The 15949-nt window shown below is 40.8% G+C and overlaps 1 protein-coding gene across 1 annotated transcript in view; it reads right to left on the bottom strand.

Annotated features, from left to right (window-relative positions):
- SORCS3 (sortilin related VPS10 domain containing receptor 3) overlaps positions 1-15949 on the bottom strand; it is a 631488-nt gene that overhangs the window by 2553 nt on the left and 612986 nt on the right. Inside the window, exons 22-26 of the mRNA XM_054436019.2 lie at positions 15417-15529; positions 9819-9950; positions 6942-7041; positions 5819-5924; positions 200-360 (exon numbers count right to left, since the gene is read on the bottom strand). Of these exons, the coding sequence (XP_054291994.1) occupies positions 200-360; positions 5819-5924; positions 6942-7041; positions 9819-9950; positions 15417-15529 (612 nt within the window). The remainder of the gene's footprint in view (positions 1-199; positions 361-5818; positions 5925-6941; positions 7042-9818; positions 9951-15416; positions 15530-15949) is intronic.

Below are 15949 nucleotides of genomic sequence, written 5' to 3'. Positions count from 1 at the left end.
CCTGATTGACTTCTAAGGGAAAAAAAATCTACCAATTTCATGTGGCCAGAGGTGGCAGACAAATTTAAAACATGATTCTGTCACTGTAGGTAGCTGTTTGTCCCCACCCTCCAGTCCAGTAGTGTATGGAGGACAGATGAAGCAGGCCAGTGTTTAGAGGACACAGGACAGAGGAGCTTAGTGGAGCAGGAACATGTACCTATGACCCGCGTGTCCAGCTCTTTGTCCAGCAGCTCCTCAGGCTCCGTAAAGTCACTGAGTGTGATTTTGGGGGCGTTTTCACTTTGGCTCACTGACCCAATCATCTCCTGCTCCTTGTCGTGTTGGACTTGAGCATAGATGTTAATCCAAGGGATTTTCCTACATGGGACAGGAGCAAAATCAGATTAAGATCACAGGGTGTGCCAAACTTGGGCAGCTGGAAATCCTGGGGGATAAGGGGAGGAAGAAGCTGTTAATAGGAAGGGTCCATGTCAGCGAAAGATATTGGTAACCCCAGAGACAATGAGGCTACGAGGTCAAGGAACACAAAGCCAGCCAGGAATCCAGATGCCCAGGGAAGATGTAAACCATAGAACTCCCTGAGGAATGCACCTTTTCCTGTGGGTAAAAAACAAGAAGGTATAAACAAAAAGGCAGTTAGATAATAAAACTCTATAAATATTTACCTGGTATTAAGTTTTTAAAGGAGCTAGACTTTGAGACTCTAAGTGTGTACGGAGTGAAAAGACACCTATTTCTAAGGTTGCATCAATTTAATCAATCCACATTGGCTTTTTTTTTTTTTATAAATAGTCAAGAAATAATAGATTCATAGCCTTTGCTACAATTTTCAGAGCATCACTTACGGGATAAGTACCTTTAATACTTTGATAGTTTCCTCATCTGTTCAATGGGGATGACAATAGCTTCTTTTTGGATTTTGGAGATGATTAAGGATTAAGAGAAGCTAAATAGCTCCATTCAAAGACAGAAAAGTAGTAGGTGGGTTTGGAAACACAAGGCAGACTAGCTTGGGGTTGGAGAAGTGAGCGGCTTCACACTGAAATCTTCTTGAGGCATTCATCTTCTGACCCATCTTCATTATCTCCTCACACACTGTGTGTTCCAGCCTCGGGAGACTCCTTTGCATTCCTTTAATCCAGGGCTTCTCAAACATTAACATGCTTAAGCATCACCCAGAGTCTTTCTTAAAATGTGAATTGTGGCTCTGTAAGTCTGGACTGGATGGGTTGAGATTCTGCAATTCTGCCAAGCTCCCAGGTGATGCTGATGCTGCTAATCAGTTGGAGACCCAAATTTTGAGTTACAAGACTCTAATAGAAGCAGCTCTTCTACATCTTGGGGACTTAGAACCAACTGTTCCCTCTGCCTGTAACACACTGCCCTCTGCTCTTCTCAGAACTTGGCTTACATGTCATCTCTGAGAGGCTTCCCCTGACCATCCAACTTTCCATTATAAACATGTAACGATGGGACACTGCCTATGTAAGAAATAAACATGGTGTTGGTTTAGGGTGATGTAATAGGCAATGTTTATTGACTTGTTTTCTGTCTTTCTGTCCCACTAGACTAACAGCCCCATGTAGGCGAGGTCTACGTTTTCTATCCTCTCTGCTATTCACATGACTTAGCACAGTGTTTGGCACATGGTTAACATTTATTAAGCATTTTTTGAATCAATGAATAAATTACCTTAAATCCTGTGCTCTTTCTACTTTACTACACTATATTCATCAATAAAAATATTATATTTTTATCTTAGAATATCACTTCTAGAAGAGACCCCTCTTACCTCATCAAAGGATGGGGAAATTAGACTAATGTCTAGACATTTCACAAAGCCAATTACTAGCATAGATATCACTGAAACTTGGGACATCGGACACCCACCCTAATCCAGGACATCCCATGCAACTCTAAAGGAAAATCACTTTGTTGTCCTTGTGCCAAGCAGTGGTATTCTCAAGCTTCCACATTCCCCTATCTGCTCCAACTCCAAATGATGCGAAATGTGGAAGCACTTAATATGGGTTTCCTGCAGCTAATTCAGAAGAAAAAATCTGAAAATAGGTTTAAAACACATAGTTGCTTCTAATTATTTTTTACAGTTTTCATGTCTTTAATGTTTGCTTTCCATACATTAAAGGAGGTGTCCCCATGACCCCTACTGGTCTAAGCCAGTTTAATATAATTTACAAGAACCCAAAGTGAACAGCATCCATGTGAGGCAGCACACTAGGCTCTCTAAATGTGTACAATTAAAAATTAATGCTGGCCTTTATATTATTTTTATATAAACAAAAATACAGTCTAATAACTTAGATTCCTCCCAATCATAAAAGTACATATTGCTCATGAAAGTTGGGATCAACTGTAATATTTATTAGGTGCTGGGGGTGGTTAAACCATTCTTGATCACATAAGTCTGTGTACTTCACAGTTGTAACCAGAGTCCACTGCCTCCCCTTTCCTGCTTTGCTCACAATACCTATGAGGAATTGGATAAACTTGCCCTTATAGAGATTATTAGCTTTATTTCAATTTCCAAATAACACATCTAAAAACCGGCGTGTTTTTCATCTTTTTGCAATTGATGGTTGGAAGAAAATAAATTTTGTATATCAATTTGCAGAATTTTAAAAATTTGTCAAGTTGCTTTTCATTTCTTAACACATTCGCTTGTAGGACTGTTGAGAATATAAGTCTGAACTCCACTTCTGCATACAAGGAATGTGGGAAATGAAGAGATCAAGAGACATGTCTTGGACCAACATTCATACAGGTTTAAATAAGAGGAGTAATATGGATAGGCTCAAGTCTCCCTCTGAAAACAAAAAACAAAACCCAACTGCAGTTTGTATCTATTTATCCATCTATTATGAGTGTTAGAAGCCTGTAGGAGGAAATTTAGAGAAAGCAAAGTGGGCTTTGGACTATAAGGAAAGCCCTACTAAAAAAAGATTGGAAGGAATATAGAAGCGCGAATGTTTTCCTGGATAGAGAAAAAGCAGATCTTCAGTTATTGAAAGAAATTCTTGTTAGGCAGTCTTCAGAAAGTAAAAGCCATCTCACAATGATTTTTAATTATATTACCTGAGATATCAGAAAATAACAGTCACTATTCAAGAGCAAGATAGACTGCGAGAGACCAGGTGATATTCATTTAAAGGAAGCTTGGGGCTCATAGTAATTCTATTCTCTTTTTCCATATCAAGTGACCACTTGGGATACTGAGATCATTTCCAGTGCCTGGCACACAGGAAGTACTCAATGAATGTTTGTACGATGAATGAATGTCTTAATGTGTTAATACTCATTAATTGTTAATACAATTACAGAGAGGAAGTTTTGGATCAGGAAACTCAGTATGGCCAGTGATCTGGACACAGAAACTGAAATGTCTTTACACTAAACTGTGCTGCTCAACAGAGCGTTTAATGGCCAGGTGTTGCTATTTACACTTAAATTAATTAAAGTTAAATATAATTAAAATTCAGTTCCTCAGTCAGACTACTGGCTACTGTATTAGACAGTACAGATGATAGAGCATTTTAAACATTTCCAAAGTTCTGTTGGATAGTAATGAAAGAAGCAAAGGAGACTCTGGGAATCCAGGGCTAGGAACCTGGATTCTGTACTTGTTGCAAGCCAGGCACACTTCATGTTGCCATTACTGGGGTTCCATGTGATGACTGGGGAAAAGAGACCAAAAAAATAAAAGAAAATCCCACAGAATTTCAACCAAAGGGCTTAAGCATTAGGAGTAAAACTTCCAGGAAAAGGAGCCAGAAAAGTAAAGGTTAACTGACGACTAGTTACTCTTAACTGACGCTGCTATTGTCCAGTTTGATTGGAGTTTATTTCCTGTGGCCTCAGCTGCATGATTCACTGTCAGGGACATAGAAAAGGTGGGCTGATACCTGGGAACTACAAAGGTAGAATTTTTTAGAGATGTCATTACCTGGCATGGATTCATTATTAAAGTGTACACATTTAGAGATGCCTACATTAATAAGTTGACCGTCTAAGGAGTTTAACAGCATTTATAAAAACAAAACAAAACAAACAAACAAACAAAAAAAACAGAAGTTTTCCAAGTCACAGTATAAGTGATCCTTAAGTATCCTTACTTTGGATAGACCTGACACAAAAGCCACAAAAGACTCTTTACAGGACTTCTATTGGGACTTGTCCTCAGTAACTGCTGCTCTGGGAGTCAGAGATGAGACATTTGGTTTAGTTGATTGTCACGCCCAGCAACCACCAGGCTTCCTCACAATCAAATTCTTGGCTGAGTGAAAAGTAAAATGTTCTTTGCATATAATTGAAGTACATCTATAAATAAATGGGTGTTGCCTTAACCAGGCTGTTTCTATATTGAACTTTTTCTCACTTTGTGACATAAAGGTTTTATCCACCCTTCAAAGGGAACAGGGGTATGTGGGTTAACACATCTTGATCCAAGAGGACATGAACTCACATACTGGTCTATAAATTGAGTAGGAAGGCAAATCTCACTCTGTCCTTCTAGAGAGCGTGGAGGGTGTTGATGGAATTCCTGCTGCTGCAGCTAATGCTGAGAGGTATATTGAATTAAACTGGTGTTTTTAAGAAAATGAAATAGCCACTAAAGGAGAGATAAGCAGGAAGAAGGGGGGCAGGAAGAGTCAGGCACCTTTACCACTGATCTCTACCAAAACCTAAAAGCATTATCTTTAGTTCCTGGAAAGATTCCAGGACTAAAAGAGGCTTTCAAACTCATCTGACAATAATTAATGACATTTTTACTTTACCCAGGCTTCCCAGGGAGCATATTTCTAGGCCACTGATAAAATTTCTGAGGGCCTATTATGTGACAGTTTATGGCACAGAGGGCATCTTTGGCAGGCATGTGCTTTGTTATTTATAATAGCATAGCTTTGTTGATTACTTAGTACGTAGCACCTACACACATTATGACATTTAAATCATATAGCAAACCTATAAAATATTGCTATTCTCATTTTACCAATGAAGAAATTAAGACTTAGGCAAATACAATTGCCCAAGGTTACAAATGCTAAAAGTTAAAACTGGGTCTTATTTCAGAGTTTATACTCTTAATTAGTATACATTCTAGTAGAAGTTATAATTTGAATGTTAGTACAAAATTATTGATTTCAATTTTACGTTTCTAATAAGTATCTTGTTATACCAAGATACTTATGGCTTTATATCTTGTTATAGCAAGATACTTCTATGGCTTTCAAAAATAATTTCTCAAGACGTGTGGAGTTTTGTTCTCCTAATCAATTTCCCTTTAGAATAGGAAAAAGAGGGAGAGGGATGATAGTTGAATATGTTTAGCATGAAAATTTAAAGAGAGATGCTGAATAGCTGCAACAGGAGATAAAAAAATGCATCGGTTTCTGTACATGTGTGTATCAAATTTTAGCTGCATTTTCTCTATTTAACCACCTGAATGAATGTTGATCCATATAAAAAGATCTTCTGAATATGTAAGACCTTACTTTAGAAGTTTGATTGAGGTTTGAAAACCCCTTACACTTCTCTTGAAGATAATAAATTGATTTCATTGGCCAGTCTTTATTTACCTAACTCATTATACCTATAAATCATAATAGATAGAGTTCAGAGTCTCAAACACATTTAATCCATGACCCTCAACCATTCTTGCTTTTACCCATTGTCAAACAGAAGTTCAAGGATAATTTAAAATCACATTCTAGCGATGAGTTTAGTAAAGTTAGTTACAGGAAGAATCATTTGCAATGACCCCAACCCCACTACTAAATTGAGTGATAATAGCACATACCTTTTAAACTTGTAGATCAAAAACACAGCCAGGCCAACAAATACCACTGATAATAGCATAAGCATGGCTGAGCTGCTGTGCCCAGCACTGGAGTCCACCAATGGAGCTGGGAAAGAAGAACAGATAAGGAAAAGAACAGATATGCTCACTTGGAAGCTGTTAGCTGGAGGGAGTATTCATTGCAGGAAGGAGGCCACTGATCTCCATCCTTATGTCTAGTCTCCAATTCTCCTGCCTGATATCTGGGTGCAGAAAGTCTGGCTTCAATGATGACAATGGTACCTGAGTACAGCTTCTTAGGTAAAGTAAACTTCTCTGTTCAGTCTGGGGAAACTTGCTAGTTCTTGGTATAAATTGAACAATGTATGTCCAGCTCAGGGGAGTGGAATAAGGACTCCAATGCTCTTTCTCTTAGATAGGCTGCATGCCTGTCACCATAATTACAGGGAGCCCATTTGAAATTTTGGGTTAAGTACTAATGCAGTGTTTCATTCTCTTCCTTTACACTGTTCTGATAAAAATCCACTGGATGGGCACATTTGTGACCTACACATTGGAAAAGTCTTACATTATTAAGAACCATTTAGTAAACAGGCTCTCCCAGAGAGCCCAAAGTAGATGCCCAATGGGACATGTCTTTTTAGATTTTTTCATAAATAAGCCAACTAGAGTTTGTTCCTGTTTCTACTTTGACTCACACATTGTAAACTAGAAGGGAGTTTTAAAGTTTTGTGGCCTACCATCCAAGATTCATAAAATCAGATAATCGTATGAATGAAGAGAGCTAGACGATTATCCAACATAATCCCAACTGTCACAGACAAAATAAAGAAATACACGAACAAACAAATGAATAAGGTTAAGACCCAAGGAAATTGTAGGTTTTCTCCGAGACCATCTAGGGATTCAATGGCAAAGCTACTCCTAAGAAAGTCTTCTTGCAGGATGCCTTCAGAACAATGTGACTGATGTGACCAATCCTTCTGAACCATAACTACAAAAAGGACCCTTCTACAAAGCCACTTTCAGGCATTATGCAGCAGGGTTTCATGATTCTCTCCTCCTTTTCTCTCTGGGATAACAGATCATCTTTCCCATTTCCCCAGTTCCCAGTGTCACTCACCTAACGTCAGCTGTGTGACATACACAATGACTTGTACCCCCGGCTTCAGCTCAAACTGGACCAAATTTTGGTTGAGAGCATTAAACAGTGTTTCTACAATCTGAAAAAAAAAGACAGGATGCATGGGGTGACATGACATGCAACGATGCTCCCTCATGGGGTAAGAAATCAAGAACAAGGTCAATAGGTAAAAAGTCACCATGGTTCAATTAGGGATAAGATAGTGGAATATATTTATCAATTTGGTTCTCACAGCCCTTGGAGCCTTGTGAAACCAAGGAAGTACAGTTTTCTTTTTGTTTTGTTTTAGACTTTAAGTTTTAGGGTACATGTGCACAACGTGCAGGTTAGTTATATATGAATACATGTGCCATGTTGGTGTGCTGCACCCATTAACTCGTCATTTAACATTAGGTATATCTCCTAATGCTATCCCTCCCTCCTCCCCCAACCCCACAACAGGCCCAGGTGTGTGATGTTCCCCTTCCTGTGTCCATGTGTTCTCATTATTCAATTCCCACCTGTGAGTGAGAACATGCGGACAGTTTTGAATTAAGCAGATCCACTTTTTTTTTTTTTTTTTTTTTTTTTTTGAGACGGAGTCTCGCTGTCGCCCAGGTTGGAGTGCAGTTGTGCGATCTCGGCTCACTGCAGGCTCCGCCCCCCCAGGTTCATGCCATTCTCCTGCCTCAGCCTCCCGAGTAGCTGGGACTACAGGCGCCCGCCTCCTCGCCCAGCTAATTTTTTGTATTTTTAGTAGAGACGGGGTTTTACCGTGTTAGCCAGGATGGTCTCGATCTCCTGACCTCGTGATCCGCCCACCTCGGCCTCCCAAAGTGCTGGGATTACAGGTGTGAGCCACCGCACCCAGCCACAGATCCACTTCTATGTGGATTTTTTCAACAAAATGTGGATGGAAAATACAGTATTCACAGGATGTGAAACCTGCCTATACAGAGGCCCAACTACTTCTTCTTCTTCTTTTTTTTTTTTTTTAGATGGAATCTCACTCTGTCACCAGGCTGGAGTGCAGTGGCATGATCTTGACTCGCTGCAACCTCTCCCTCCTGGGTTCAAGCAATTCTCTTGCCTCAGCCTCCTGAGTAGCTGGGATTACGGGCACGTGCCACCACGCCAAGCTAATTTTTGTATTTTTAGTAGAGACGGGGTTTCACCATGTTGCAGAGGCCTAACTTCTTACATGCAGGTTCTGCAGGGCCAACTGCAGGACTTGAAGATGCACAGATTTGGTATATCAGAAGTCCTAGAACCATTCTCCTATGTATACTGAGGGACAACTATAGATGGTAATATTCGCTTATTCTGGAGAGGAGAGTGAGAGACAGAAAGAGGCAGGCCTACAGTCACTGGTGAATTAGAGCTATAATAGACATACGTGTTTCATTCAACTCCTAGTTCACTGCTCTTTTATCCGTGCCTTTATAACACTCTAAAAAGACCTGTTATGGGTTCCAATGAAAGAAGTTCAACCCATCATTAGCTCTATAATCTGATTAAGTCATACACACAGGGGATGTAGGCCCCTGCCAGGATTAAAGCAGGTACATATACTACCAGCCCACTCCTCTTCATTTTCTATCTTAGAGACAATGGGAAGCAAACATCAAAGCAGAAGCTGTCTCCTCTTTATGGGATAATTTTTGTTCTTTACTTTTCCCTAGCAAGTCTCAGAACACATAACATCGATTTAATCACTCTGTAATTCCCACATAAAAGCTGAGGCCGACTTAGGCTGTTGTCCCTAACTCTTATCTCGCTGTATGTGCCTTAATATCACAGCTGCTATTCATCACTGTAATTACCTATTTATCTAAATGGATGGATATTGTAGCTTCCAAATATAGTTCACACATGCCACTTGCTATTTCAGAATAAAGAGGTCTTGTAAAAGTGATGTATGCATTAAGAAGCTAAATTTATTTCTGGCCAACTTCAATATGCAATCCTGCAATGCAAGAAATTATTTCTCACAGAAACTACAATCACATGTCTACTGCTCAAGGTCTGTGGATGGCTGTAAGTAAGGATGGGGTGATGGCCAGTGAGTATCATAGGGACACAAAATATGTCTGTACAATGATTACCTCATATGAGAGGAAATGTTTGTGATTCATGCCGATTTTCTGCAGTCTCATGCTCACTTATTTCTATTTCACCTGACTTAGCACCATGAGAAAGAAAGGAAGGGTGAAACAGTGCAGGCATTAAGACCTCAGGAGGAACAGAGGATGAAAAGGAGAAACACCAGTCCTGCCATCCCCTTTACTTCCAGGACAGTGTGCAGATCACAGTATAGTTCTATATGCCCATTTGAGAATAACAGTAAATCACAATCCCTTTTGGAAATGTTGCTTCCTTAGTTAAAGCAAAGAGAGGGAATACATCCCTCTCCAAAAAAGCATGTTTGAAAGCAGTTCATTTTCTCCCCAGAAGCAGAGCTTAACATTGGCCAGGATCTTTAAGGGCCATTGCAGTTTAAAGACAAGAGGCACATAGTCCCAGAAACAAACAAGGAAATTCAAATTCCCCCCTTTCTCTCTCTGTTTCTCTCTCTCTCTCTGCTGCTCCCCTTCCCCTGTATCCCAGGAAGAGTCATTGGCAGGGAGACATGAGCTGGCACAGGGATGTCAGACATTGGAATGAATAATGCCAGGGGTGCCATTCCTTCCTCAGTAGCTGAATGCTCCAGTCTATTTGCACCTGTATTTACTCTGGGTAAGGGTGATTGCTCTTCACAACCTTGGCTGTTGGGGCAATGGAAGAGAGCCTGTCTCCCTTTCTGGCTGAAAACAGCTTTGTGCCCTCTCAGGGTATAGGGTGCAGGCAAGGGTCCCAGCCAGATTTACTTTCACTTACTTGTTCCAGGTCCCCTTCATTGCCTTTCCTCCTCTCTGTCAGGTTCTTGGGTGGGAGAATGAAAAGCTCTGCTGAAGTGGGAAGGCCAGGAAACACGGCAATGAGGATCTGGTCCTCTGGGACACTGGTTACCTGCAAAGATGTTCAGACAAAGAGAGGCGGTGGAGGAGCCAGCCCTCCCCAAATCAATGACAAGAGCAGAGTGTGCACAGCCAGAGGGCTCATATGAGTTTTTCAAATGCAGCTTTTTAGGCACAGGCTCCAATATACATTCAGGCTTTCTTTCAGTTTCTCCCTTAGACCTGCTAGGTAAAACATTAGTTTCACTACCTCCCCTGCTCTTATATGAATTTTTACTGAAACTAGAATGGTATTACAAATGATTTTTAAAACATTATTTGCTGGGAACATTTGCAAAAGTTCCTCTCATATTTTCCATTTTTCTATAAGAGCTAGAGCTTCTGGCTGAAACACAGGCTGGGTGCAAATGAGGAAAAAGAAGTCATAAACAAACATGGGAAAATGCAAATTTAAAGAAAGCCGAGCAATACTTGCTTTCACTTATTAAAGTGGGATTTTTTTTTAAGTGTAATAGCTAATATTGGTAAGACTGCAGTGAAGGAAGTTCCCTCATTTGGCACTGGTAGTGCTAGAAATTGATACATATTGCCAATTTGTTTTCTGAAAGACTTAATTTAAAGGCCATAAAAATATTCATACCCTTCAGTCAGTAACTGTAACTTGGTGAGTTTGTTCTAAAGACATGATCCAAAATATAGGAAAAGACACATGCAGGAAAAAACACAACATTACTTATAATAGTAAATAAATGGGAAAACCTCCAGTATTCAAAAAAATAAGCAAATACTGGTATAATCACCTGATGGAATATTATGCCACCATTAAGATGATAATAAGTACTATGAGACAACAGAAAAATACTTAGGATAGCTGCATTCCAATCTATTTCCTTACATTTATTTGGTTACAACTCTATAAAAATACAAACGTATAGAAGAAAAAAATAACAAAATACTAAATGTGGTTAAGAGGCTGAGAATATGAGTGAATTTTTCTATCCCTGAGTGGTTAGTAAAAGAATGATATTGCTTTTGTGATAAAAACTTAAAAGTAAGCTTCTGTCTGAAGGCAAATTTTTAAAGAAAACAGGATGCTGAGTTCTCCCCCGTGAAGGGTAAGCTTGTTCTTTCTTTCCTGTGTGTCTCCTGAAGATCTTTTATCCAGAACATCACCACCTCTTCTGCCAATCCAAATATATAATTTGTGAATCAGGTGAAATACCCCCATCCTCCAAAGTGCCCCCCTGACTATCTCTGCCTGCAGTGATCTCCACCTTAGCCTCCCACTCCAAACACCTTCAAATGGCCATGTCCACTGCATTTCAGAGATATAGATCATGTCCACCATGACACATGATTACATCTGTCTGGTGCAGTCTTTTCTCAGATAGATCCTGATATGATTAGGCTTTGTGTCCCCACCTAAATCTCATCTTGAATAGTAATCCCCAGAATCCCCAGGTGTTGAGGGAGGAATCAGGTGGAGGTGATTGAATCCTGGGGGTGGTTTCCCCCATCCTGTTCTCATGATAGTGAGTTCTCATGAGAGCTAATGGTTTTATAAGGGGCTTTTCCTTCTTCGCTCTGCCACTCTTCTCTCTCCTGTCACCCTGTGAAAAGGTGCCTTCCGCCATGATTGTTAAGTCTCCTGAGGCCTCCCCAGCCATGCAGAACTGTCAGTTAAACCTTTTTTCTTTATAAATTACCCAGTTTCGGGTATAGAAGTTTGAGAATGGACTCATAGAGGTTCTTATGGTGTGATTGCCCAGATATTTCTGTCTGGGGTCTCACTGTTCCCAAGAATGCTTGACACAGAGTAAAAATTAAATAAATAGTTGCTAGATTGAACAGAAGCAGAGAGGTTGGTTGTTTTCCATTTGCTCAGCTCTGATTCCTATTTGGAATTAGGCTTACGGATTGGAGTTAACTCTCAGCGATGTGATAAAGAAAAGTGAAAGAGCCAGCCTGCAGGGAAGTAAGAAGCAGCAGTCAGAAGCCTAAAGAGTCCACCAACCAGGGAGGCATCCTCTTAACAACCTGAGGTGGTTAGCTAGATGCCTCAACATCCTTTCAAAGCATGATCCTTAGTAGCATTAAGTCCTAATGTCCAAGTCCATAAGGCTGGGGGCCTTTGCCTACCTTAAAGCAAGTCTCAGGAGGCCAGACTAGGGGCAAAATGCAGAGAATCACCCAGTGCAGTGAAGGGTTGGGTGGTGAGTTTATTAGTGCCTTGACTGGTGTGACCCTTTGTCTCAGAAAAGAACAATGTCAGGGAGTGTCAGTCCACCAAGGCCCTTAGAGAGACCTTGGAGCGGTGTATACAGATTCATTTAACCCATCCAAAGGGACATACGAGTGATTGGTCCTTGTGAGATTTGAGGCCTGAGAATCAACTTACAGGACTGATTATTATTATTGCAATTACCAAGTTATTTCCTAAAAAGCTAGTATGTTTTTAATGAACGTAACCATACATAATACAACCCAATTCTGGATGCCTTGCAGCCAAAGACATATGCTATGATCTGAATGTTTTTGCACCCCCTACTCCCATTCATCTGTCAAAACTTAATATCCAATGTGATGGTATCAGGGTGGGGCCTTGAGAGGTGATTAGGTCATAAGGGTGGAGACCTCATGAATGGGATTAGTGCCTTTATAAAAGAGACCCCAGAGAGCCACCTTGCCCTTTCCACCATGTGAAGACACAGCAAGAAGGTTCTGCCTATGAATAAGCAAAGAGGCTTTCACCACACATCAAATCTGCCAGCATCTTGATCTTGTACTTCTCTGCCTCCAGAATTGTGAGAAATACACTTCTGTTGTTTATAAGCCACTCAGTTTATGGAACCTTGTTATAGCGGCCCAAACAGACTAACACAGCATAGATAACAGTCATATTCTCATCTCATTTTTTCTTTGTTTTTTGTTTTGTTTTTTTGCTTTTTTGAGATGGAGTCTCATTCTGTCGCCTGGAGTGTACTGGAGCAATCTCAGTTCACTGCAACTGCCACCTCCTGGGTTCAAGCAATTATCCTGCCTCAGCCTCCTGAGTAGCTGGGACTGCCAGCATGCGCCACCATGCCCGGATAAATTTTTTTTATGTATTTTTGTAGAGATGGAGTTTCACTGTGTTGCCCAGGGTGGTCTCAAACTCCTGAGCTCAGGCAATCCACCTGCCTCGGCTCCCAAAGTGCTAGGATTACAGGCATGAGCCACCGCTCCCAGCCCTCATTCTCATCTCTTTCTATGAACAGTCTCTTTGTAAAAAGATTTGAAGTGTAGTTACTCTTACAGACGACTCCATACAGGAATGCTCCTATGTCATTCTCTTCTATTTATTCTTCTTCCTATCTGTCAGCTCCTTCTCCATGTCCTTCCTGGATCTTTCTCCTCTGCCTTGGGAAACCACCAGCAGTGTGTCTGCCTTGTCCCCCAACTCCTCTTTGGAGAGCCTAACAACCTCCACAGCCTCTTCTCTTACATCTCTCTCTCCAGCATGAACCTCTGCTTCATCTTCAGATCCATATTTTCAACCCTCCTGGTCATCTTCACCCAGTTGTTTCTCACATGCTCCAGACTTATATTAAAAATCAAATCATTATTGTTTCCCAAGCATGTTTCTCCTACATAGTCCCCATCTTGATTAATGTAAGGCCATCTCTTACTGGCTCTTGTCATCAGAGAATTTCTCTCTCCCTTTCACCCACACTACATTTCCTTAGTCACCAATTCTATTGTTCAACTTTTTAAGTAGCCTTTGCCTCTTTTTCTTGAGCACCTTATATTTCTGGCCTAGATAACTGCAGTGGTCTTTTAGCTGGTCACCTTTTGTGAAATGTCTCCCCAACTATGTTCCCTTCCTACCCCAGCTTGTCCTCTGCATTGCCACCAGAATGGGTTACTGACATATAAACCTATTATCTTACTGAAATTAAAAAAAAGATTACTTTTCATACTTCCCAGTGCCTACAGAATAGATGCCAAGCTTCTGTTGGTCTCTCAAACCCTACACAATGTGACATAACCATCCTAGCTCAATTTTAGCTGCACCTGCCTTTATAACATACAGACTGGCTACACCAAACTCTTTGCCATTTCCCAAATATGTTGTACTCTTTTTTTTTTTTTTTTTTTTTTTGAGATGGAATCTCTGTCACCAGGCTGGAGTGCAGTGGCGCAATATCTCGGCTCATGCAACCTCTGCCTTTTGGGTTCAGGTGATTCTCCTGCCTCAGCCTCCCGTGTAGCTGGGACTACAGGCACACGCCACCACACCCAGCTAGTTTTTGTACTTTTAGTAGAGACAGGGTTTCACCATCTTGGCCAGGATGGTCTCGATCTCTTGACCTCAGGTGATCCACCCGCCTCGGCCTCCCAAACTGTGCTGTACTCTTTATAGTCCATGACTTTGTACATGCTGCTCATTCAAACACCATCCTGCCCCTGTTAACTGACATTTATCCTTGCAAACACAGTTCAAGTATTCTCTCCAAAGACGTTCCAAGAGTTCAACAAGTATTTATTGAGTTGCAAATCTGTGCCAAGTCTTCATGTCCCTGGATAGCGTGAATCATCCTGTTCTCTCTGCCCCACAGAGACGCTGGCCATGCCTCTAGCTTAGAGCTGCTTACACATTAGACTTATTTCTACATTTCAATCGACCATGTTTTATTCATCAATATATTCTAGTGCCTACCTCTGAGAAAATGTTTAACAAAACCCTTTTACTTTCTCTAAGGCAAATTTGACCTTGGATTAACTCTGTAATTCTATTACCCTGCTGGAATGCTCTGTTTCCTGGCCTGTAGCCTTATGAGTGCAAACTGTGGCCAGTGGTAGTCTTGTGAGTATAAATGTTTGGTTAAGAAGATCCTATTGGTGAACAAAGAGCCAGACAAGTGCATAATATTAGCAACAACTCAGTGAGTGGTCCATCCATTAGTGTATTAAAGGGATCAAGCCCCTATCTCAAACAAATTCATAATAAACATTGGGCCAGTTTCCTTCTTCAAACATTGAACTAGACTCTCTTTTACACTTCTCTTCCTCCTTCTTTAATCCTACAATTCTTTCTTTTTCTTTTTTTTTTTTTTTTTTGAAGGAGTCTTGCTCTGTCACTCAGGCTGGAGTGCAATGGCACAATCTCAGCACACTGCAACATCTACCTCCCCGTTTCAAGCAATTCTCATGCCTCAGCCACCTGAGTAGCTGGGATTACAGGTGTGTGCCAACACATGCAGCTAATTTTTGTATTTTTAGTAGAGAGAGTTTTGCTATGTTGGCTAGGCTAGTCTCAAACTCCTGGTCTCAAGTGATCTGCCTGCCTTGGCCTCCCAAAGTGCTGGGATGACAGGTGTGAGTGACTGCACCCAGCCTCTTCTCTCTCTTTTTACAGAGAAATAATTTTTATCTAACTGTGGAATGCAGTTTCAATCCATGCCAATGTATTGTGGACCACACCATCTAGTTCTTTTCTTTATTCGCAAGAACTTAAACAAAGATAAAACCAACTTACTTTAACCAGAGCTCGCTTGATGACATTGCCAATATCTTGTCTCCACTCAGGAATGTCAGGATTGTGGTAGTCCAGATTAGGAGAGAATGATAAAAGCTGGGACTGGAAATATTCTGCAGGGAGAGAGAGTGTTCAAGTGAGGCTGGGAGAGTGAGAATAGAGAGGGTGTGATAGGTGTGGAGCTCCACCATCACTGTGCTTTTGGTAAAAGGTCTACTCTTTCACCAGGCTTCTGCTAGAATTTCTTGTTCTCAGCTTGTTTCCTGACTTCTGAAATAAAGTAGAATTTGGTGATTAGAAGTAGATTTGTGCTCCTACCAGTTTTGTTAGTGTCTTAAGATCTTAAGCCTTTCTTCCTGTATATTATCTGAAATGAAAGAGAAATATGAAACTCCAGAAGGAGATGTCTGCTACTATAGGTGGTACCAGGCAGAGCCAACACAAAGCATTAACAATTTGGGCTTGGTTGGAATGGAGTCTTTTCACTTCTCTTTCCTTAATCCCTTTGCCTATTGTGCTAGAAACTGCCTCTG

This window comes from Pongo pygmaeus, chromosome 8 (genome assembly GCF_028885625.2).
Source record: "Pongo pygmaeus isolate AG05252 chromosome 8, NHGRI_mPonPyg2-v2.0_pri, whole genome shotgun sequence".
In the NCBI taxonomy this organism is placed as follows: Eukaryota; Metazoa; Chordata; class Mammalia; order Primates; family Hominidae; genus Pongo; species Pongo pygmaeus.
Note: the sequence above shows the minus strand (reverse complement) of the source record. Positions and strands in the feature narration are given on the sequence as shown.